Below are 25,071 nucleotides of genomic sequence, written 5' to 3' on the forward strand. Positions count from 1 at the left end.
TTTGTGCCAGTTTTCTTTTTATAATAATAAAAAAAGAAATAAATAAAAATAATCTGGAGCTATCCATTGCCATTTACCACCAAATAAAAGCCAAATTTGTCCTGAAAAAAAAACCAAAAAAAAACAAGGTATACTTCATCTGGATGTGGTAAGTATTTGTGATAATATGTACAGTTTTACTAACGCATGTCAAAGTTGCAAAACTGTGTTCAAATTTGTTTTACGCTCTGGCATAAAGGAGTTAAACAACCCCGTATAACATGCTTCTTTTCCCTTCCAAATATTCATTCATTTTGATGTCAGCAATCTGTTTTATTGGTGTGAGTGGCATTCCATTCATAGTCCTTCCTCTCTTCCACATAAGTTGTGCTCATTCTTTGAAGTTTTTTTCTCATTTCCTTATCAGTGATTTAGAATGCAGTCAATCATCAGAGCCTCTCCCAGGCTGTGACACAGGAGGAGCTGCCTCCTTCCCCTTAGTCTCACCCTGGCTGTCTTACCTCCATACAGCTGTCTACTAAGCTGTATTCAGGATCTGGACAGCCCAGTGCACACAGCGGAGAACTTTTTTCTGTAAACTTCACAAACTTACTCACTGGATATATTTTGCTTATCCTTCACCGTAAAAACCAAGCTTATCAGTTCTGTGTCTTGGGCTAAACTAACACGAGAAAGGGAGAAAGTTAAACTGGAAAGTCCTATGGAAGATGCAGATCTTAGAAAGAAGGGGGCAAACTTTGTTTTTTACCAAGACTTCAGCCTTCTGAAGAGGAACCCACCTGGGTCGTGTGCTGTCTAAGTTACCTACAGTTGTAAAGTTATCGTAGTCTCTGCAGGTAAGTCACAAGAGATGATCCTCAAACTCTTGGCTAGATTTTTTTTTGTTGAGTTGTGTCTTGAACATACCTGTCACTCACTTTACTAAAACAGTTTGAACATGTAAAATCTTGAACTTTAAACATAGGGTTTGAAGGAAGGAGCAGATTCCAACTGTCCTTGAATTTTAAAAATGATCCATGGAAAGTCCCTAGGTTTCAAAACTAACCACATTGGCAATAACATTATTTGTAAATGCTAGAATTAGTCTTTGCCATTTGGTTCTTAGTGCTTTCTTTTTTTTTCTTGGAGTACATTAAAATATGAAAAAAATATATTCCTACTTAAAAAATAGTGCATAATCTTATCTGTAGCAATATAATATAGAGCAGCCATTATCATCTGGGGTTCTGCAAGGTTCCTGCAGAGGTTGTTAGGGGTTCTCTGAGCTGTAGCTGATTTAGGCTGGCCATACATTAAACCATTTTTTAATTCAATTTCCTTTAGATTTACTTTCAACTGTATAGTGCAAGGGCCTTCTTGATTGCATACAAATTCAAAGTGTTTTGGTTAGACTTCATTATGGCTTTGGTAAATCTAAAGGAAACTTGTATAATGTATGGCCAGCCTTACCTCCTATTAAATGGTGCCTGCATTGTTTCCACCTGGCAGAGAAACCTTAATGACACTAGAGACCATAGTTGTCTGTAAGGGTGGCATTCTGACCACCACTACAAGGAAGGCATTATTCCCCCTGGCCACTGATGAAAGGGGCATTTTCCCCACTGGCTATCAATGAATTGGTTTTAGCAGGGGTTCCCTGAGACCTGAAAGTTATTTTAAGGGTTTCTCTGGGGTAAAACGATTGCAAAGGTTGGTACAGAGTGTGCCAAAATTTGCTACTTCATTTATCAGCAATGTGTCCTAAAGTTTTTGATATTACCCAGCACGGTCCATTGTTTCTCAACTCTACAATTTTGTATTTTAATTCTGTTTGTTGTCCAGTGCTTTAAGTGGCCCAAAAGAGGTGCCGGTACTCTATTATAGCCTATACATTTTTTCGGCCCCCCCCATCCCACATCAGGGTCCCCACAGAGCACCCCCCCCCCCCCTGGCCTGGGCTGGGACTCCGGAGCAGAGGGACTCACTGGTGGTGACTGGTCTGGCTCTGGAGTGGGAAATATTCTTGGGGGGGGGGGCAATTGAGGGCGCAGATGTCCAAAATGAGTGTACTGGTACGCTAAGGCGCACAGAGAGGTGGCGGTATGCTCAAGAGCCATATTTGGAAGTGGTGGTTCTGAGTACCAGTGCATACCGGCCCACTTAAAGCACTGTTGTTGTCCATACCTCATGTTAACTTGAGGAATTGAAAATGATCCCATCATATTGTAATATAGCTAAAATATATACTGGATCAATGTCCAATCCTTAAAGAGTCAGTCTGCTGAGAGCCAATATTGTACATTTTAGGTAGGTGCTGGTATTCTTTAGGTACTGCAGTGACAGAATTACTACCCTTGCATTGGCCTGCTTGCTACCTAGGGGGGTCATATTCCCTCTATTGGATTTTTAAAAATTATTTACAATGGAAAATGCAGCAGCAGTAGTAAGAATTTATACTGGTGGAGCTGGGGGGCAGGAGTGAGGTTAGAAACTCCATCGGGGAGCTGCAAGGAGTGAAGATATTATTCAGGCCATTGCTGTCAACCCAAAGTGGAAATTTTGCAACACAATTCAGTTTTGCAGGGGTAATCTCTTTAAATTGTTCTGGATTACCTTTTTTTTAAAAAAAAAAATAAGAAATACTGGGTAAGCTGCAGAAATATTGCCATCAGAGGTACCTGAGCCATTGCTGGAGAAGCGCATCTGTAGTCCTTGGAACTTTGCTCAAGGCTATAATGTGTTATGCAATATGTTTTCCTTCATTTCTTTTCTGAACTTGGCACTACATTTACCCTTTTCCACTTTCTATACAGCTGCAGCTATATTTCTGCAACAAGACTCTCCAAGACAACCAGCGATGGCACACACACATGCCTTCCTGTGGATTTTGGGGTTGCTGCTTGTTCATGGGTCCCTTGCAAGACCCCCAGATGAAAATGACTACTATCACCAGGAACTTGTAACCAGGGACCATTATTACGCTTACCCGGACCCTCTGGAGATACAGACACCCCTGGAGCCAGAAGGAGAGGAGGAGGTGGACCCAGAGCGCATAGTGGAGGTGATACATCAGAGCCAAGACACAAGGGAGGAGAACTACCCACTGCCTAAGAAAGAGATCAGCAAACCTAAAAAGATTACCAAGAAGGTGGAAAAATCCCACTTACAGAAACCAGGCAAGTTTCTTTACAAGGTTTTATAATAAGATGGCAGACATATTAATTAGAAAAGTGTGATAGATTATATTACATAAAAAACTGGTGGGAAGATTGACATTTTACATTGCTTTCAGCAACTGATGAGCTGATTTTGTTTTCCATGCCTGGTCTTGAAATGATAGGTGGATCCTGATTGGTTGGTGCTATCAATAATACGCCCTGTAACAAAATGTACAGCTGTAGTACAAGTCTTGTTGTACACCTTGGGGTTGGTTTTCTAAAGGCAAATAGACTGTTCGCTTTTCAGGGGAACTTTCCCTTAGTGTAGTGAATGTGATGAAAATTCACTTGGCAAAGAATACCAAATCACATGCAAGGAACTGTGGGATTGCTTTACTAAAGGCAAATTGACTGCGCACTTTGCAAAGTGCTGCGGCACTCTGCAAGAGCAGGTGCTCCAGAGCTTAGTAAATGAGCAAAAGGCCTGCTGACTTCTATTATCCAATCATGTGCAGACAAAAATGCTGTGTGCTTTTTTTTTTTTTATCTAATTTCACTTGCTTGGTATTGGGTATTCTTTGCAAAGTTAAGCTTTACCTCATTTACTAAGTACAAAGTTCAACTACACATGGCAAAATACACAGTATATTTGCCTTTAGTAAATCAATCCCTGTATGTTTGCTTGCATATGATTTGATGATTCACTAAGCTAAGGGAAAATGCCCTTGCAAAGTGTGAAAAGCCTTTTGCCTTTAGTAAATCAAACCCTTTAGGTGCAATTTTTACATGCAGGATAGTGTGCCTCAGGCTAGGTTTACACATCTGTATCCTGCATGTAGGAAGCTCATTCGTTTCATTAGGCTGCCCTGCCCACAGAAATTGTGCTGCACCAAGTCACATGGTGTCACAGCACCACGCGATTCAGCGCTCACAAAAACATGCCATATTTTCTGATGCTTGACGGCGCCATTAAGAACTAATGGCACCCCCGTGCGTCTGCTAGTTGGGAACACATGCAATTTTGCAAGTGTTCCTGAGCTGCACAAGTGTGAACCTAGCCTACAGGTTTGTCCACGTGGATTTTAAAAAGGGGGGTTTGGCAAGAATTTTCAGTACCTGCCATGTACTTCCACCTCAGTGCACACCTATATATAAATTGGGCATTGTTTTGCGCTGTTCTGAACTAGTAACCCCTGTCAAAAGAAAACTGCCAGTGTGGGCCATATAGTATCGATAAGAGATTGACACTGGATGAATATTTGCATCTTCTCTGAACATAGCCTAGGTCACATATGGCATACACAAGGCCCAAGAGCCGAATCTGACCGGCTAGGTCATGTCATGACACCCTTGCAGTTTTTCAGCTGGTGCCAGCTCTGTCTCTTCCCTCAGGCTTTCCCCTCTTGCTGTCAGTGTAAACGTAGGCGCCTGTGTGTATACAGTGCACCCCTGAACTCTGCACTCTGTATACAGAGCACCCCTGAACTCTGCACTCTGTACGTAGCGCACTCCTAAATTCAATACATAGCATAATCCTGAACCCTGCACTGTGTACGTAACACACTCCTGAACCCTGCACTCAGTATGCAGTACACCCCTAAACCCTGCACTCTGTATGTAGTACACTCCTAGCACACAACTCTCCCTTTGAATGCAACCATACTGCTGATGCAGCTCACAATGACATTTAGTTTGACACCCCTGGCCTAGGTGCATAGCCCTGTCTGTGGGATATTATAGAAAAATCTAGGAAAGTTAGGTCCCTTGCCATTGGGAAACAATGAGATTCTGACTTTTTTTTTACATTTTTTACATTGTGGGTTTTATTTGAGGGATGCCATGCATATGTTTGCTGTTTATAATAAAGGCTTGTTTAAATTCAAACATTTTTGTGTTGCAGACAATTCTTTTTGGCGGGTTCCTACTTTTTTGTGTTCAGTGTCTTACATTGGTGGCCCAGTGTCTGCACCTCGGTGGTATTGGTTTGTTCTTTGGTCGTTTGATTTATTTGTGATGCTTTCCTTTGACATTGACCCCAAATAGCACAGGCAGAATTGCTGTTAGAGGAATACTTGGAGGAAAGGAAAAAAGATCCAGGGCAAATAAAACGTATTTCTCACCTCTTTCATCTCCAATGCTTTGCACTTTAAAATATCAATTAGACAATTTTTAGCAGTATGTTGCCTTCGCTGAAATCTGTTATGTATTAAAGCTGTCGAGTTCATGCCAAAGAGGCATCTGGAGCGCACTTAGGAGAAACTGTCTTAATAGTTTGCCAAGTGGGGCCCGGGAGCCAGATGGTAAGCACACATCTATTTATGAGGCTTGGCTCTGGCTGGTCTCTAGTCGATGTGCTTCGTGGAAACATAATCTTTGAGTGGGGACCACTGCAGTTCTTATGCCATGCCTGTGTTATGTGACCGCCATACAATAATTGATTTTACAGGGCTGTTTGTTAAAAGCGGAACGTGCCTTTCTATATTAAAGTCTAGTTCCAGCCAAAACCTTTTATTTTAATTTTGTATAGAAATGGAAACAATAAATAAATTTAACAAGGTTATCAGTGACCACGCTGGGGAGACTTCATCTCACTTCCTGTCCCTGTGACAACAGGACAAGAAATATGGAGAGCGGTTGTCACTGGGACAGGAAGACACAGACAGCAGTAATAATCAGACAGAATTTTTAACCGTGAGGTTACTTCAGCGCAAATGTGTATGCTGTAATAAAAATGATGTGGAAAAGTGTTGCTGCTGACACCAGGCAAGTGTTAACGCTTACACTTATGTGTAACAAGATAATAAATAAATAAGTGCCGCACAATATATTAAATATTCGGTGTTACAGGGTATATCCTGGTGCATTTTCAAACAAATCGATAATAGTGTTTCAATTCATATATATATATACAGTACCGTCCAAGGTTCCTAAATCCACCCTCATGTGTACCCAAACAAGTAAATAAATAATATTTAAATTCATATATACATATATATATATATATATATATATATATATATATAATCAATAAAGTTCAATTGATGTGATGCTTAGGAATAGGAAACAAAGCAGATTATATATCAACCAGTGACAAACTATTATATGAAATTCATAAACAACAGTAAACATTATAAAAATACTATATATATATATATATATATATATATATATATATACAGTATATATATATATATATATATATATATATATATATATATATATATATATATATATAGATATAGATATAGATATAGATATAGTATCTCACAAAAGTGAGTACACCCCTCACAAATTTGTAAATATTTTATTCTATCTTTTCATGTGACAACACTGAAGAAATGGCACTTTGCTACAATGTAAAGTAGTGAGTGCACAGCTTGTATAACTGTAAATTTGCTGTCCCCTCAAAATAACTCAGCACACAGCCATTAATGTCTAAACCGCTGGCAAAAAAGTGAGTACACCCCTGAATGAAAATGTCCAAATTGGGCCATTTTCCCTCCCTGGTGTCATGTGACTCAGTGTTACAAGGTCTCAGGTGTGAATTGGGAGAAGGTATGTTAAATTTGGTGTATCGCTCTCACGCTCTCATACTGGTCTCTGGAAGTTCAACATGGCACCTCATGGCAAAGAACTCTCTGAGAACCTGAAAAAAATAATTGTTGCTCTACATAAAGATGACCTAGGCTATAAGAAGATTGCTAAGACCCTGAAACTGAGCTGCAGCACAGTGGCCAAGACCATACAGCGGTTTAACAGGACAGGTATCACTCAGAACAGGCCTCACCATGGTCGACCAAAGAAGTTGAGTGCACGTGCTCAGCGTCATATCCAGAGGTTGTCTTTGGAAAATTGACGTATGAGTGCTGCCAGCATTGTAGCAGAGGTTGAGGGGTGGGGGGGGGGGGTGGGGTTTGGCCTGTCAGTGCTTAGACCATGCGCCGCACACTGCATCAAATTGGTCTGCATGGCTGTCATCCCAGAAGGAAGCCTCTTCTAAAGATGAAGCCCCAAAAAGCTTGCAAACAGTTTGCTGAAGATAAGCAGATTAAAGACATGGATTACTGGAACCATGTGTTGTGGTCTGATGAGACCAAGATGAACTTATTTGGTTCAGATGGTGTCAAGCATGTGTGGTGGCAACCAGGTGAGCAGTACAAAGACAAGTGTATCTTGTCTACAGTCAAGCATGGTAGTGGGAGTGTCATGGTCTGGGGCTGCATGAGTGCTGCCGACACTGTAAGCTACAGTTCATTGAGGGAACCATGAATGTCAACATGTACTGTGACATACTGAAGCAGAGCATGATCCCCTCCCTTCAGAGACTGGACTGCAGGGCAGTATTCCAACATGTTAACGACCCCCAAACACACCTCCAAGACAGGCACTGCCTTGCTTAAGGAGCTGAGGGTAAAGGTGGTGGACTGTCCAAGCATAAATTTAGACCTAAACCCTATTGAGCATCTATGGGGCATCTTCAAATGGAAGGTGGAGGAGCGCAAGGTCTCTAACATCCACCAGCTCTGTAATGTTGTCATGGAGGAGTGGAAGAGGAATCCAGTGGCAACCTGTGAAGCTCTGGTAAACTCTATGCCCAAGAGGGTTAGGGCAGTGCTGGAAAATAATGGTGGCCACACAAAATATTGACTCTGTGGGCCCAATTTGGACATTTTTACTTAGGGGTGTACCACTTTTGTTGACAGTGGTTTAGACATTAATGGCTGTGTGTTGAGTTATTTTGAGGGGACAGCAAATATGCACTGTTATACAAGTTATACACTCACTACTTTACATTGTAGCAAAGTGTCATTTCTTCATCGTTGTCACATGAAAAGATATAATAAAATATTTACAAAAACGTGAGGGGTGTACTCACTTTTGTGAGATACTGTATATATATATATATAGATATATGTCCTTGGGTCCCATGTCTATTCAATGCATATATATTCCATTATAGTGCTGTTGTTCTTTCCTGAAGAAATAAATAGTCCTCTTGACCAAAGTGAGTTCACCTTTGACAGCATTGACTGTTTACACTGTGTTTTCTCACCACCAGTGTGCCACCACTCTCACATTTTCAAATTGACCTGATATTATTTAGATCAGAAGCACTTTTTCACTTTTGGCATGAGATTTTAATGTTCTTCTGTGTTTCCTTTGCCCTCAGTATAGATGCTGGAAAGTAAAGTCACTGCCATCCTGGGTTCCCCCTTTGCCCTCAGTATAGATGCGGGAAAAGTAATCCATTGTCATCCTAGGTTCTCCCGATGGGTATCCTCGTCTAGAGATCAAATGACAGTAACACTAATAGTGCTCACTGTGAATTGAACTTTATTTTTTAAAATGTATATAAGATTCTACTCACGTTATACATAGTTGTCAACAGTCCCGATTTGCCTGTGACATTCCCGAAAATCAGACCAATGTCCTGGTCTGAGCATGTCTCTGGAAAAATCCCAAAAATCTGCCTCTGTCACAGGCATGTGATGGAGTGGTGGTGGGGGGGGGTGGCAGATGCAGGAGCACATAGAACATAGAGAGGCAGCCCGGCCGATAGAGTGGGAGCCGGCAGTACTACTTGCTGAGCCCAGGGATGGTGAGCGAGGCTGGCGTGGCTAGGAACAGGTAGGTCCTTCTTACTACTAGGTTGGTGACTGTTCTGATGAGATTGCACTGACGAGACTGCATTGAAGAGACTGCTCTGATGAGATTGCACTGATGAGACTGCACCGACGAGACTGTTCTGACGAGATTGCACTGACAAGCTTGCACTGATGAGACTGCACTGATAAGACTTCACTGATGAGACTGTTCTGATGATATTGCCCTGATGAGACTGCACTGATGAGACTGTATTGATGAGACTGCTCTGATGAGATTGCAATGATGAGACTGCTCTGATGAGGCTGAACTGATGGGCACTGATGAGACTGCTCTGATGAGGGTGCACAGATGGGCACTGATGAAACTGCACTGATAGGCACTGATAAGGCTGCACTGATAGGCACTGCGGAGACTGCACTGATAGGCTGCACTGATGGGCACTGATAGGCTGCACTGATGGAAACTGATGAAGCTGTACTGATAGGCTGCACTGATGGGCACTGATGAAACTGCACTGATGGTAAAAGAGGGCTCTGCTGGTAAAGTGGAGCTCTGATGGTAAAAGGGGACTTTAAAGGTAAAGGGTTCTTTATCCAGCAATCACTGAACTGTGAGACATTGGGTTTAAAACTGCACTGGCCAATTTCACTCATTTACTTCAATCTTTTAGATCTTTAGATAGAAGTAAAAAAATTCTGTTAGCTGACAAAGATGGTATCTCCTGTTTTTATGTAGCACTGTCCTGACTGTGAGAAATTGGGCAGTGCAGTTTTAATCCCAATTTCTCACAGTCACTCCTTGCTGACACCATCACTAAGCCCCTTTCACACGGCAGTTCCAATAGGTCTGCCTGTCAGTTTTTTTAGGCAGACCAGATGTGAAGGTTCATGCATCCCTAGAGACAGGCAGATGTAACCACACCCTTTTAAGCAACGTCCAATAATTAGTGTCATTTAAATCACACCCATTTCGCTTCGGGTGCCACAATCACACGTACAAATATGGATGCCCTGCCCCTATTTAATATGCTGCTCCGCCTACACTGGCTTTCTGTAAAAAAGTGTCCCTATGATTATATATGTAGCACTGCCAGATATTCACTCTGTGGGTCCCCCTGATTACCAGCACAATGCCACAAGCAAATTCAATTTCTTAATTCCTCTTGGGTCACACTTCAATAATCAGTCCAGGGGTATTTGGTTGTTTTTTTGTTTATTTTATAATGGGGATAGGAGAAGGGAATAGTGGGATACTCCACTATTCACAGTGTTTGAGGAGTTCTATGTTCTCTACTTCGCTTTTAGATATGGAACAGCCAGGCTGTTGATTCATCCTGATTCATCCTGCCACTTTGGATGAATAAGGATTAAGTCTCTTGTTTCCTTCAAGACAACTTGGTGAACAATCTCTTATCTTCAGGACACTCTCCCTAGTATCCTCTCTCTCTGCTAATACCTGTCCACTGACTATCCTACGATCAGGGTGGCCCCCTCAGGTCAGACCCCTTGACACGAGTCCCTTTACTCACGATGCTGCAGCCAGAGGGTCTCCAGTGTCGCCCTCTCAGTCAGCTTCTCTCAACAGCTCCTCCGGCTCTCAGGGCGACCTCCTGTGACCGCATGGCACCTCTACAGAGGAGGAAGCAGCCGCCCCCTCCCTCCAGGACTCCGCTCTCCAACAAAAGACCCGAGCACATGTGCTCCCTGCTTTTTATACAGTATCCCAGCATGCACCGTGGCGACCTGCCCTCTGCCAATCATCAGCGCTGTATCAAAGCCTATGCACCCATTTGTCAGGTTTCCTCCCACTGTCCAACATGCCTCCCTGTTTGACCAATGTGAAACACTCTCCAGACTGAATGGATCGCATTCTGAGCACAATGAGCAGACCTCACTGACCGATCCTGCTCTCTAGTAGGCAGAGAGCAATATAGATTTATCTGCAGCCCCTCATGTAAGCAGACAGAGCTTAAAACTATACTCTATCATCAGCACCTACCTAGGAGGGTGCTACATATAAATAACAAAATTTCCTGTATGTTCCCTTAAGGATGCAGCCCCTCTGTACCTCCAACAAAATGGCACTCCGCACACTTCTGCATGTGGTGCTACGTCATGGCTCCTAATCCCTACACGTTACATCACCACATCCAGTGACAAAGTCCTTCTCCTTTAAGACCTGTATTAAGTATTAAGTATATACCCTGGAGAAGAAAATAGTGGTTGTTCCAATTTTTTTTATCACATTGCATTGCGACAGTAGACGCAAGATAAATCGAGCTAGTGTGAACAGGGCTTTAACAGCGTGTTGCATCCCTGTGTACCTTTAAGAGGGAAGTTATTTCCGATATAAACACAATGTAATGCAATTCTGCACAATGATCATGTGTTTTCAATGCAACAAGTTCCTGAATTAGTATATACTGTACTACCAGGTCCTTAAGGTAGCCACAATCCTGGAGTTGTATAGACCCTTAGTTTTTCTGAAGGGAAAAAAGAAGGACCTTTAACAAACATTTTAACAGACCTTCTTAAAATATACTGTATGTGAACCCTTACCTTGTAAAACAACCCATTCAGTTTAAAATGGAAATGCAAGACATGTGCGTGTGTGTGCATATTTACAGTATATACTGTATATAAATTATATGTAGCGCTCACCTCCAAATGGTCTGCTGGAAATAACCCAGGTCTCCTTTACCTGCTCAGAGGCTGCTAGCCCTGGTACCAGCTCTAGAAGCACACCAACACAATTAAGCTCAGTCTAGGGGTTCTTTTTGAAGATTTATTCCACTACTTGAACACAGGTAGGTAGAGGGATGAGGGTGCAGGATAGTCCAAAAGACACGCAGGTAGCAGAGGACAGATTCTAAAGCAAAGCACTTCAGTAGCAGTCTACAGGTATTGCCGGAGGTAGAGGGGACTTCCAGCAGTCACAGTCATTGTACTACAAGAGTTGTAGCAACTTCTGGCATTGAACCCTCAAAACACAGGCACACCTGCAACTCTAGGTAAAAGATCCTATTTATATTGTCCAGAGATAGCTCCCCAACCAGCTTCCCTGCAACACTCTTCAGTAAAAGTTATCTTTCTCCAGCCCAGCCCCCTAAGGTAATGTCCTCCAGCAACTTTTCCTGAATCTACGCTCATTCAGGTCCTCAGCTAAGCACACGCTGAAGTCTGATAAAAACAGCTTTTCAGTTACATAGACCGCCTCCCAGGGACAGAGGCCCCAGGAGAGAGAGAGCTATGAAAAACACCTCCCAGGGAAGTGGCTTAGAGAAGCTACAAAACATTTTCAGCATTACAGAACCATTCAATTTAAATGTGACTGACTACTACTAGCTCTTATCGTGGAACCTTCACTGACAATTTGAGGATGAATTGCTTCACAGTGCCTGCAGCTACAGGTCACTGAGGGCTTTTTTTTTTTTTAAGCTCATTTAAAGTGATTGTAAAGTCTTGTTTTTTCCCTATAAAAATAAGAAACATGTTATACTTACCTCCTCTGTTGCAATAGTTTTGCACAGAGGGGCCTGGATCCTCCTCTTCTTGGGTCCTTCTTCTTTGCTCCTGGCTGCTCCCTCCTGACTAGTGCCCCCACATCAAGCAGCTTGCTATCGGGGCACCTGAGCTGCGTCACAGCTCTCTGTGTCCATTCAAACAAGGGGCCATGGCCCGGCCCCACCCCTCTCTCTTCTGATTGGCTAGCTGACTTTGATTGAGCCATTGGCTGCTGCTGCTGTGTCTCGGCCAGTCAGGAGGGAGAATCTTGGGCAGCTGAGACATCGCTGGGCAGAGAGGGTCCTCAGGTAAGTAATAGGGGGGCTGAAGTGGGCTGCTGCACACAGAAGGCTTTTTATCTTAATGCATGGAATGCATTGGGATAAAAAAAAAAAACCTTCTGACTTTACAGCTTCTTTAGGTCTAACTAAGTACGTAAATGTCCATAGTTTGCTCTGTTTAGAGACCAGACCATGACTACAGCCTCTGACTGATACCTTGCTGAGAACCTGCTTAAATGCCAGAAACAGAAGTGGAGTTGTATAACCTATTTCAGAAGAAAGGTTCTGTATGTCTGCTATAATGGTTCCCAGTTAGCATTGGCAGAACAGTTACTATTGTTTGGTGCAAAGATTTCCCCTTTGATTGGTTGCATTGTCTGCTCCTTATAATGCATCTTCTTATTATCACACCTGGAAATGCACTAAGGAATTTCCCCGATGCTCCTGTGTATACAGAAGTCAGCATTCCAATTCTTGTAAATTAGAGGCTCTCTGCGCTCTTTTCCCCGTCTTGTCTCATGGCGAGTAGTTAGGCTGCAGCGCCTTCAAATGTTTACTGGAGCTAAAAATACATTTTGTTGGACAGGCTGAACTCATGACATCTGAATTTGCAGTAAAGATTCTGTTTTTGTTGGTCTTCCTCTTACAGTGGACTTTTGGCTCATAATAAACTTATCACAGTTTCAGACAAGCCAAACTGAGGATTTGAAAAGAATGTATAAGCAGAGGTACAAGTACCAATACTTTCGGACAAGTACTCGCCGATACCGAGTACCGATGCTTTGCGGTGCAATGTACATCAATACAAAATAAATGGGTGCAAATCACACTGCAAAGAATTGCATACGGTGTGAACAGGAATGCGGTGCGATTCCTGTCTGAATTCCCCCACCGCTCCTGAGTGTGTGTATAGGAAGGGAAGCTCCATTTAGTTGGCAGTTTATTAAAAAAATGTATAATTCACATTACGTACATATCTGGTCAAATACAAAATCTGCATAGGTGTCCCGCAGATGATAGCAAATCATGGCCGCTTATGGTGCTCATGGGGCTGGAGAAGAAGTTCCAGGACCCCGTAGGTATAGGGTGGAAGTGATGTGATGTCAGCTTGGGTAAAGACTGCCTCTACATATCCTCCAGCCCTGTGAGCACCTCCAGCGGCCGTGATTTTCTATCATCGGCGGGAACGGGACACCTATGCAGATTTTGCATTTGAACTGTACTTAATATGAGTTGTAACATTTTTAATGTTTTAATTTAAACTTTGCCGGCCGGGTATGATGTCTTTGAAAACGCCCAATAGGCGGGTGAAACGCGTTGACGCACTTCCGGTACGGCTGGAACGTATCGTCATATCCGGCTTACTTCCTGTATTGTCAGTGGAACGCATGCTAACAGCGGCGTCCACCATCACTTGTTCCATCAATCTGCGCTATTTACACTTCTGTTTGTAAGTATGTTTTGTATGCTTTGGGGCAAATAAATTGCTTAAACATACTACACTATTTGCGGTCCTTCTATTTCATATTTTGGGGCTCACGGAGGTCTTCTTTGGAGCGATCCCTTACAAGACATCCTGATCTCGGATCACCCCCAGAAAGAGCCTAAGTGTAACAGTCCAATGGATTTTACAAGCGTTTGAGACTCATTATTGTGGTGAGTAGGGAACCAAGAGGGTTTTCCAGTCACCTGAGCACCGTTTGGATAACCATTTTTTTGCACTTGAGCACTTTATTGGATACATCACCTTTAAGGACTTATCTATTGTATTGGAATTATTTATTTGCTAATTATTCACAAAATAATTAGTTTCATATATCGTCATCATTTTTACATGGGTTGCTAGCGCTGTTTTAAATTCATTTACCTCATTTTATCTAAGATTAACTTAGAGATACAGCAGCTGCACATAATTTTATCAGGATTTTGATACTGTTATTTATAATTTTAGCACTTACATATTTTATTTTACACCATAAGCGCGGGTTTTAATTTAATATACACATTTTTAATGTACTGCCCATTAGATGGCGCTTTTCCCTTTCTACACACACACACACACACACACACGAGAGCAGTGGGGAAAATCGCATGTGATTTGGACAGGAATCACACCTCATTCCTGTTCAAATTGCATGTGTTTCTTTGCAGTGCAATTTGTGCCTATTCATTTAGTACTGACGGCAAAATATCAGTTTCAGTATTGGGAGCATTTGCATGAGTACTGACATTTGCGCAAATATTGCGCGATATTGGTATCGGTGCATCCCTAGAAGCTTTTGATGGAATGGCACATCATAGTAACGCAATGATACAGGCAACTGAATTTCTCTACAGATATCTACTTTTTCTGTAAATGTTAAGCTTGGCCCAGTAATTACGAGAGAGGCTGCCGCAAGTAAAGTGGACCTTTCACCATTTACTACATTTTTCCTAATTTCCTTCCACCCTCCTTTCTTTTATACAATCACTAATGTTTTTCATGTTGTGCTGAACTCTGGGTACAGCAAATGTAATTGTAGCACTGTCCCCATAGGGCTTGCTGTGTGATGACTTCTTGGGCCTTCTTTGATTACCTACAGACAGTCACTAAGGTGACAGTTCACTCATCCATCCTTACTCCCAGTTGCTCGTTACTCAATAAACAGTCCAGGGTCTTTAGTTTTTGGTATTTATTGTGGAACTTGGATGGGAGAAATAAATAGTGGGATACTCAAACCTAAACTATTCACAGTAGATAAGGACAACTCTCATTTGGCCTCCCCAGGTTATTTGTGGAAGCAGACACACTTCTTTAACCATGCTGCCACTTGTATGGAAGAATTAAGTCCTCTTGCTCTCTCTAGCAGAAGACTTGATGCAACTACATTATATTCAGGACACTCTCTAGCATCTCCTTGACTGACACACGTCCACTGACTCTTCTAGCAGAAGGGGTGGCCCTTTCAAAACAGGACCCACAACACAGATCTGTACTCAGTGTAGGCAGAATCAGATCCTTTCCAGTGTCTCCCTTCCAGTCAGCTCGGCAGGATATCTGGGTTCAGCTCCTCTATGACTCTAAGGCCTCAGGTCAACCACCTGAGGCCGCATGGCAGCTTCTACAAAGGAGGGGAAGCTGCCCCCTCCCTCCGGGACCCTGCTCTCCAGCTAAAAGACCCACGACCACATGTGCCCTTGGCATTTATACAGTACGCCCAGCATGCACAGAGACACTCTCCTATGCCAATCACCAGGGCAAAGCAGAAAAGATCAAAAATTATATTCTCTGTTCTAGCACCTACCTAGGAGGGGGCTACATCATTAAAATATATTTCTAAATAGCCTCAAAAAAATACAACAAAAGTACTTTGAAAATCCAGATATTACCTTTTAAAAAAGTATTGACATTATCATGGTTCTGTGCAGAGAGCAGAGCTGTGGGAGGGACCCATCAGGTCAACCAACTGCATGCTGCCTGCACAAAACAAAAGGAGGGGGCCGGGACCAGACCAGTCACCCTGCACAAGGAGAGAGAGCAGCAGTCACTGGTCTTTATTACAAGAAGCTCCTGCACAGAGGCCACATTTTAACACTAAATTATTGCAAAGATTTGGAAAAAATTACAATAAAGTTGTACTAATGGTAAAACATTTTTTTACATTAAGGTAAAAAATGCTTTGACATTTGCTGGGCCCTTAACCACCCCCCCCCCCCATCTCCCCATCCCAAATACTTACCTTAGTGCTGTATTGATCCAGTCCTGTGCTTGTCTGCCTTTCTTCTCTGCTCTCTCAAGCTTGGTCTAGAGCAGTGGTTCTCAATTCCGGTCCTCGGGACCCACTAACAGGCCAGATTTTAAGTATTACCTTGGGGGATGCAGACTAGACTACTGCAATCACTGAGCAGCAAATTAGATCACCTGTGATGTAATTTAGTTATCTTGCAAACCTGGCCTGTTGGTGGGTCCCGAGGACCGGAGTTGAGAACCACTGGTCTAGAGCAGCAGGAGCCATTGCCCATTGGGGAAAGGGAAAGTGACAGTGAACATGGAATTGAGCAAACTGACATTAGTTGTCCTCTCACCCCTTTACTGAGCGGCATCTGCCATGCTGGTCCCAGGTCCACAGGTGGGTCAGGGGGATGGGGGGCCCAAGCTGGAAGGGGGGAGAAAAGATTGGGTGGTTGTACAGCAACCTGGTTGCCTCCACCTGACAACTGACTCTTGGCCTTTTCAGATTTACACAATATACTGTGTGTGAATGCCTCTGCAGCTGGCGATGCCTGTTGTATGTTGGTGGGTGGCAGAAAAAGGGTTAACAGTGGAATATTGCCAATATCCTGGGCTTGTACCACTGCTACAGAACACTCAGTAAATGTCTTTGTATCAGAATCAAACACAAGACTTCTGTATAGTGATGATAGAGGAACCGATGTGATGTAATCATTGATGTCAATTGGCATTTCCTGTGACTCCTGATCCAGATCTGCTCCTCCTAGCCCTGTGACAACTAATCACTTGATATTCTATTAACTATAATAGTGACCAAACAGGACACTATTATAATTGATCAGCTCCTTCAGGTGTGCATAGGGGGGCTGGATTAGGCTACACCTGACCTTATCCAGACCCTTAGGGCTCATATACTAGCATTGCCCTCTGAAGAGCAATCCACATTCAGATTGCTCCTCAGAGAACATTTGACAGGCAGTGAGGAGACGACATATCACCTCCTCACTGCCCACTTTAACCCCCTAACTGCCTCACTTACATGAATGGATCATGTTTGTGATAGACTCACCCGGGACAGAGGCTACAGCAAACTAGCCTCTAGTATACCGACTATGAGCCCTGGCTTTTAAGGGAACACTACTCTTTGTGAGGTGTATGCTGAGAGACCCTTGGAGTAATGGTATCCCCATGTTAGTCCATGTCTCCCCATGACACACAGACTCTGGGACTCTAGGCCTGTGGTCCCTATTTAGGGCCTAGCTGCCCAATTACCAAGAAGGACTGCTCCACACAGTCAGACTCATAGCAGATGTTAATATCATCAGCTCAACCACATGTCTTCCACACATTGTTAATTGTGCTAATTAACACACCTATTGTCTGCTAGCATACTATTGTGGGGATGTTTTTACACTTGGGCTAGTGGGTATTGTACTTTGTGAGCTCAATGCCAGACAGTCTGTTGCTGGTGGTCTCCTGCGGTTGTCTGTTTATTAATAAGGTATTATGTGTTTTCTGCTAAGCTTGTCTGTCTCATGGTTAATTGTGTCACCTATTGTTTGCCTACTAGCATTCTGTGCACTCCACCTAGGCTGCTTAGTGTGCTGAGTTAATTAGCATGTTAATTATATTTCTGTATACAGTTGCGTTTGCAAATGATAATGTGATCAGCCTCACCTGGTTGTATAGTATAAATTCTATGTGAGTTTTCAAATAAAGAGTTCCAGTTTTGCAGCTAAACTAGTCTTGCCTAGTTCTTGGTTGCAATAGGTGGCTATAATATCTGCTATCTATGTTCAGACTGGAGGAAGCAGTATACTGATGAAAGCACTCAAGCTGAGTGTGGGACGGTTCCTGTCACAGTGAGTGTTAGCGCCCGATACGACAGGGTATTATTCCTAAAGCAAGGCATCGTGGTTGCGGCATGTGTACACCCTCAGCCACTGTCTTTCCAGCTGAGGGGCCATAGAAATGCAGCTTAACTATCTCTCTAATGCTAGTGTAAAGAAGCTCTTAGGAAGAGAAAAGTGTTTGAGCATGTAAAAAGTATTTTTTCAGTTATTTATACAATAAAAAAATACCCCCGCTCTCTGAATTTTTCAGCCCAATAACTCATATGTTCCAAATTTTGTTTGTGCACATTTTGTGAGTTTTAAAAAATCATAGGAATGGGTGCAATGTGGTTCAGAACATTTGCAATCATAAACCCATGAAAAGGGCAGTGTCATGCAAATTTCCTTCATTTACACAAAAATTGCGCTAATGTAAAAGCCTTTCAGTTAGAGGACTTTGTCAATTACAGTATGTGTAGTGGTTAATAAGGCAGCATGAATCTCATAGAACTCAAATTGGGAAAATTATAGGACGCATTTTTTTTCCAATAATTAAACCCTTATCTGTCCTGAAAAAAAAAGATGCATAATATGCTAGGATGAATAGACTTCAAAAGGTAAAAGTTATGACTTGCAGAACTGACATATCTGAAAATAAAAAGCTCTGTAGATTTAGGTGGGTGAAGGCACTGTGACTAAAATAGGTAAAGCTCAACTCCAACTCTAGACTATAAAAAAATCTCCAGCAGCAAAAAGAAAGAAAAAAGGGCCCTTGTTGCACTGCTTACACTATGTCAAGCACTGCCATCCTGCAGTCAGTAATTTTTACCACTAGATAGTCTACCTAAATGAGACCCAGGGTCAGTCAACTAGCTTTCTGTAAGTCCTGGTTATGAAGGAGTCACCCTTGGGTGTCATCAGGCCTCCTTGGGCTCACAGGAGGATGCTGAAGACGAGGAAGATAAGGTGGAACAGGAGCAGTGATGTATTGCAGCTTTGTATATATTTTCATTTTTAGCCAGTAGGTGGAGCTTTAGGCTTCTTTTCATGTTTTCTAGTTTCTTTTTATTGCTCATTGAAAAAAAAAGCCTGCTGTTTACATACAAAAGTAAATAAGGCAGAGTACAGACTCCTCCAAGTCGTTTTATGCATGCATGTGGCTCCATCCATGATTTTAATGAGAGACAATTGTGCCTGAAAAGAGAGCTCTGCTGCATTGTGGTCCCTCTGGAGGACCCATTGTGCTTGGTGGATTCCGTGTCATAGCAAATGTTTATCTGTAAAAGTATACTAAATCTAATGAGCAAAAATAGCCATAAAACATACATCAACATCCATACATGTAAAAGCTGAAATGATATACAAAAAATGATCACTAGTCCATAATAGTTTCCCTTCAGTTGTACACATTTTAATTACTAGGCTTTTTTTTCACAGTTCAACCTCACTATTCATATTGGTGCTGGTAACAGCTGTAGATAATAAAGAATATGGAGCGTCTTCAACTTTTTATTTTTTAAAGTTAGGTTGAGTCCAGCAGAGTGCCCAAACCACTTACCAACACGTTGCAGACCCACCTCACTCACCAACACATTGATGGCTAAAGGGGGGTGCGGTTGGGGAAGGGGTGGTAAAAAACAAATCTTAACTATGGGGTTTTACCACCCCCAAACTACTGTAGCAAGGTTTCCAGGCCTGTGGCCTGATGTGGGTCTGCCATCTCACTCCCATAGCATAGTGCGGCTCCATCCGGCTCACCAGCACAGTGCAAACCTATCCCACTCACCAGCACAGTGCAGCTTCATCCCACTCACCGGCACAGTGAGGATCCATCCCACTCACTGGTACAGTGAGACTCCATCCCGTTCACCAGCACAGTAAAGCTTCATCCCATTCAGCAGCACAGTGAGGCTCCATCCCACTCACCAGCACAGTGCAGCTCCATCCTGCTCACTTACACAGTGCAAACCCATTCCGGTCACCAGCACAGTGCAAACCCATCCCGCTCATCAGCACAGTGCAAACCTATCCCACTCACCAGCTTAGTGCAGCTCCATCCCATGCACAAAGCACAGTACAAACCAATTCTATGAATCAGCACAGTGCAAACCCACCCCACCTCACTTAACAGCATATTGTAGGCCCAACTAATCCACCAGTTCTTTGCAAATCTCCCTCACCCACGAGCATAGTGTGGGCCCTCCTTTGCCACCACCACTGTGCATACCTGCCTCACCAGCACAGTGTGTGCCAACCTCACAGACCAGCAAGACACAGGTCCACCTCACTCCCCAGCTCAGCAAAATCCCCCTCAGCCACCATAACAATAGGGGCTCCACTCACCCAACAGAACAGCTTAGGTCTGCCTCACCCACCATATCAGTGTGGGTCCCTCCTCACCCAACCACACAGTGAAGGCCAACCTTACCTTAAACCACAGTGTGAGCCCGCCGCACTCACCAGCACAGTTTGGCTATGCTTGCTGCCATTTCTAACTGAAGCATACATAGAAAGGCAGCACTATTTTCACGAATACAGCCTAAAAAGGACAGATGAAGAGGCTGTACTAGGCTGACAGCTTCTGTCATTGATGTTTAACATTCTGGACAGTTAATACTCCATCCATTCCCAGTCTACAATCCCAGCCAAAAACTACTGAGCGTCAGCCTAGTCAGCCAATATAATCCGCTTTTGGAGAAACCACCTGACCTTTATATAATGGAACACAGATGAGTAAGAATAATAATGCTTATATAACCCCATCTACATTATCAGCATTTTTTAGAAAGAAACTATAAATCACTTTTCTCTCTTATAATTCCGAGTCGTGGTGACACTCTTGAATTTTTCTTGCATATGGACCGCAGCGTAGGCTAGATAAGGAATGCAAGCAGTGTTTTGTTCTGGGAACGTTAAAGCAGAATTCCACTCATTTTTGTGTTTAATAAAAGTCAGCAGCTACAAAAAGTGTATCTGCTGACTTTTAATAAAAATACACTCAGCACTGCGCATGCATGAGTCGTGCTGCGCTTCCTGAATGGCTGGGCAATCTTCTGGGACCTCTGACGTGTCCCAGAAGGTTGCAGGGAGGGGGAGAAGAGAACATTGGAGGGAGGGGGAGAGGAGAACTTCCACTCAGAATGGCTAGGTGGTCCAAACAGAAGTGGGGGCGGGTACCTGTCATAACTAGGTACCCCCCCCAAAAAATGTTCTGAAACATGTGGCATAGGAGGGGGGGGGGAGGAGAGCTTAAAATGGAACTTCCCTTTTTGGGTGGAGCTCCACATTGTTTGTTACACATATATAGATTAGGAATTTGTTTAAGCTCCGTCTACTTGTTTGTACCGGTGGGAGGGGTCCCATGATCTGTTACCATATATAAGGCCATCAGTTGTTCAGTTAGGTTAGATCTAAAGGAAAGGGGCATGACCCCCGAAACACGTCAGCTGTCCAACAATCTATTCCCAGGATAGTGTGTCCCGGCTGGACCAGATCTGTTCTGTTTTGCTTAATGTTTTTTATTCACATGTGAGTATCAATTTGTCTGTGTGGATTCAATAAATATTTTCAATGGTAATGCATAAGGTAGTTGTGCTCTCCTGTGTGTTTTTTGCAGTGTGTTCAGAGGATTTCCCAGTCAGAGGAGGGCGGCACCCTTGATTGGCATTGTTGAAGAAAGTTTGCCGGAAGTTTCCCCCTGGGTTTAGCACAAAATTGTTTTTAGAACTTTTGGAGCTCCGTTTTAACCTGTTACCGCCCATGTAGAAGGGTGGGCTTTAACCCCATGCTTCACACATATGCGTTACTAGGCGGCCAATGATCCTGTACGAAGTATATTCTCACTGCATGCTCCCAACACAGAGATTGAGCTGTCAAAGAGAGTTCTCCATCCCCACTAACAATCAGTAGCTGGTGGGACTGTGTCAGGGAAAACGTAGGCACAGTCATGCACAAAGACGTGCATGAAGATGTATAATTGCTAATAAGAATTCTCGAGTGACAACTAGAAGTTCGCTATCTCGCGAGCATGCACATAAGAATTCTCGAGTGACAACTAGACATGCCCTAACTCGCTATCTTATCTGCGCACGTGCGCATACGCATTAGCATAAGTGTGGGTGAATATTTTGTACCCTCTTGCCTATTTACACTGGCTCTATAGACCAAAAGATTGCTGAGTGGTCTTCAGCTTCTACTGTCTATGACCTGATCCTGTGTATGTTCCTTTGTATACCTGGCCTGTTTGACTCTGCTTGTTCCTGATACCTTATTGCTTACCTGGCTTGTGACCTGACTCTGCTTTTGCCTACTGTTTCGGTGCCTTCTCTGCTCACCTAATACCGACTCTGGCTTTGCCCTGACTCTTCTTTGGATTCGGTTCTCAACCTCCGCTGCCTGACCATTACTGATTTCTGCCTGCCTGACCACCCGAGACCCTGAATCCGCCTGCTCACCAGCTTGGTTGCTGCCTGCTGTCCTGCACCTTTGGCTGTGTAGCTGCACTGCCAGTCCATCAGTCTGCCTGCTGTTTTGCACCTGTTAGTGTGTATCCGCATCTGCCAGTCCACGCGCCTGTGTGCTGTTTGGCACCTGCTGCAAGTACCTTCCATCCAGGATCTCCAACCAGTCACCTGTGCCACTCCATGCCCTGTTATATCCCGTCACCACCTTCATGTGACCACTGAGACAGCCAATCACAGTGGTCTCATGATTGTCTCTCCTCCCTGTCCCTAGGCATTCATAACCTTTTAACAGGGTGCCAGGATTCTGGGAGGGGGTTAAAGTGTCATACCTTCCAACATTGTAACTTGCAAAAAGGGAACATTTTTAAAGGGGCAGAATGTGGCATGCATAGGGCACTGTGGTAGAGTGGGTGTGGTCAGCAAAATGGGTGCAAAAATGATTTATGTATTTGTGTAGCTAGCTACAATTTGTAGTACAGTCTGTTTATAGCATGACAACCCAACAGCTCTTGCAGAAAATACAGTGATAAGTACAAAGTACACTTCAAACACATATGGCATAAAATATTTAGAAAGCATCATTTGACACTAACTGCCACACCTGTTGTGCCCATTCACTGTACCGGTGGTCCCCGGGTTACAAACAAAATAGGTTCTGTAGGTTTGTTCTTAAGGTGAATTTGTATGTGTGTAGCTCCAGCCAAAAAATAATCTTTAAGGTTTTTGGATAGCATGGGGAAGGGTTAACACCCCTGTAACATTTGTTTTGCTGTCTGTACCCCTGTTCAGAAGATTTCACCTCACTTTCTGTCCCTGTGACAGTTGGATTTTGAATATTTTGGGTTGTCGTGGAAACAAGGATTGGTGATAAAGCTTCAGTGGAGACACATTTTTCCCATGAGAACTCTTACAGGAGTGAATTTCCCTTCCCAGGGGTAGATTTCCACTCACTTCTTGTTGTCTTCCTCCGTTTGTAATTAGGAGTCGTATGTAAGTCGGATGTTTGTAACCTGGGGACCGCCTGTATACTCAGCACACATATACCACAATCCTTTCACCCACAAAATATGATTTCATGACTGTGACATAATAGAGACACGTACAAACCTCACCACACTCATTTTCAAAAAATGAAACTATTCCGTTACATGTTTTTTTGCACACAGCCTACCTTAATGAAGACCCTCAGCAGTAATGTACTTAGAGTGCAGTTGTTAGAAGTATGTCATATAAAGTCCAGTGTACTGTACAGAGTGCAATGTTCAGAAGTATGCAATGTACAACATAGGGTCTATTGTGCATAATTCAGTGTACAGAATGCAGAGAATGCAGGGGTGAGAAGTACACAACACACAGGCCAATGTAAAGAGTACAACCAAAAATTACCCAATTCTCCTAGTAAACATTATCCCCCTCCCAAGCCCAAATCACCCCCAGTACAGATATTTCTTCAAAGCTCCAAATCCCTATCCCGTACAGATTTACCCCCACAACCTTAAACCCCCTAAAGCAAGGACCCCCCCATCCAACCCTTTCTCAGTACAGTCCCCCCCCATGCGGACTCCCTCCCTCCCCAGCAGTATAGACCCCCCTCCTTTCCCATGAGCACAGAGCCTTTCCCCCACCAGTACAGAACCCCTCCCCCATCATTACAAGCCCCCCCCCGCCTCACAGATTCCCCCCTCCAGTACAGATTTCCTTCCTTTAGTACAGACCCCTTCCCCACTTAAAGTCATTGTAAACGATTACCTTATAAAACAACCCATTCAGTTTAAAATGAAAATGACTGGCAAACCATTTGTGTATAGATATATGTATAAAAATAAAAAAAACAAATACAAAAAAAAACATTATAAATGCATTTCCCTTTTTTTTTTTTAAATACGTAATCACATTCCCTTTGTTCTCAGCTGTATAAGAGCTGGGGGAGGAGAAGCAGCAGCACACTGAGCTTCCTAGTGAATGGCTGTGCAGCAGGGGAGTGTCAGGACAAGTATGATCATTGGAGGAGAATGCACCGAGTTCCCAGCATAGCTAGAGAATGGACCATGGTGTGCTCTCCTGCTTAGTGTGGTTAGTTTTAATAGGAAAGCAAGGGGACTAGCAGGAACACCAAGGGGACTAGCAGGAACAGCAAGAACAATACAAAGAGAACAGGGTACTTTCTCATACATGTACACGGTATAGCAGGCACATATCAGGAATATGAAGTGTTGAGGTAACAAACACTTTAAGCTCACTCTCCAGATGCAATGGAGAGATGCAGTGGCAGCAGGAAATCCTCCCTCTATTCTTTGCAATGTGACTGAAGCCAAGGAGGAGCTTCCCTCACCTTTCCTTATGAATGAGTCAGCGGTAGAATTTACATATACATTAACTTAGCTAATTCATATCCAGATCATATGTCAGCTAACATACAGTATACGCAAATCTTACTGCAATTTACATATGAATTAGCTGTGGGCACAATGTACAGGAGAAGAGCCTTTGCAGGACACAGGACCTGTACACAGGACCATGGCAGTAGGGTGAAAAT

At 43.2% G+C, this 25,071-nt stretch overlaps 1 protein-coding gene across 2 annotated transcripts in view; it reads left to right on the top strand.

Annotated features, from left to right (window-relative positions):
• The first annotated feature begins 275 nt into the window (after window positions 1-275).
• Window positions 276-25,071, top strand: part of CPXM2 (carboxypeptidase X, M14 family member 2) — a 163,432-nt gene continuing 138,636 nt past the window's right edge. Inside the window, exons 1-2 of one of the 2 annotated variants that reach the window (XM_082267448.1) lie at window positions 276-836; window positions 2,793-3,155. In XM_082267448.1, coding sequence (XP_082123574.1) covers window positions 2,837-3,155 — 319 coding nt within the window. In that variant the 5' untranslated portion in view covers window positions 276-836; window positions 2,793-2,836. Of the gene's footprint in view, window positions 837-2,776; window positions 3,156-25,071 lie in introns of those variants that run through there. The other variant, XM_082267447.1, reaches the window with a different exon arrangement.

This window comes from Pelophylax lessonae, assembly GCF_965119305.1.
Source record: "Pelophylax lessonae genome assembly, chromosome: 9".
NCBI lineage: Eukaryota > Metazoa > Chordata > Amphibia > Anura > Ranidae > Pelophylax > Pelophylax lessonae.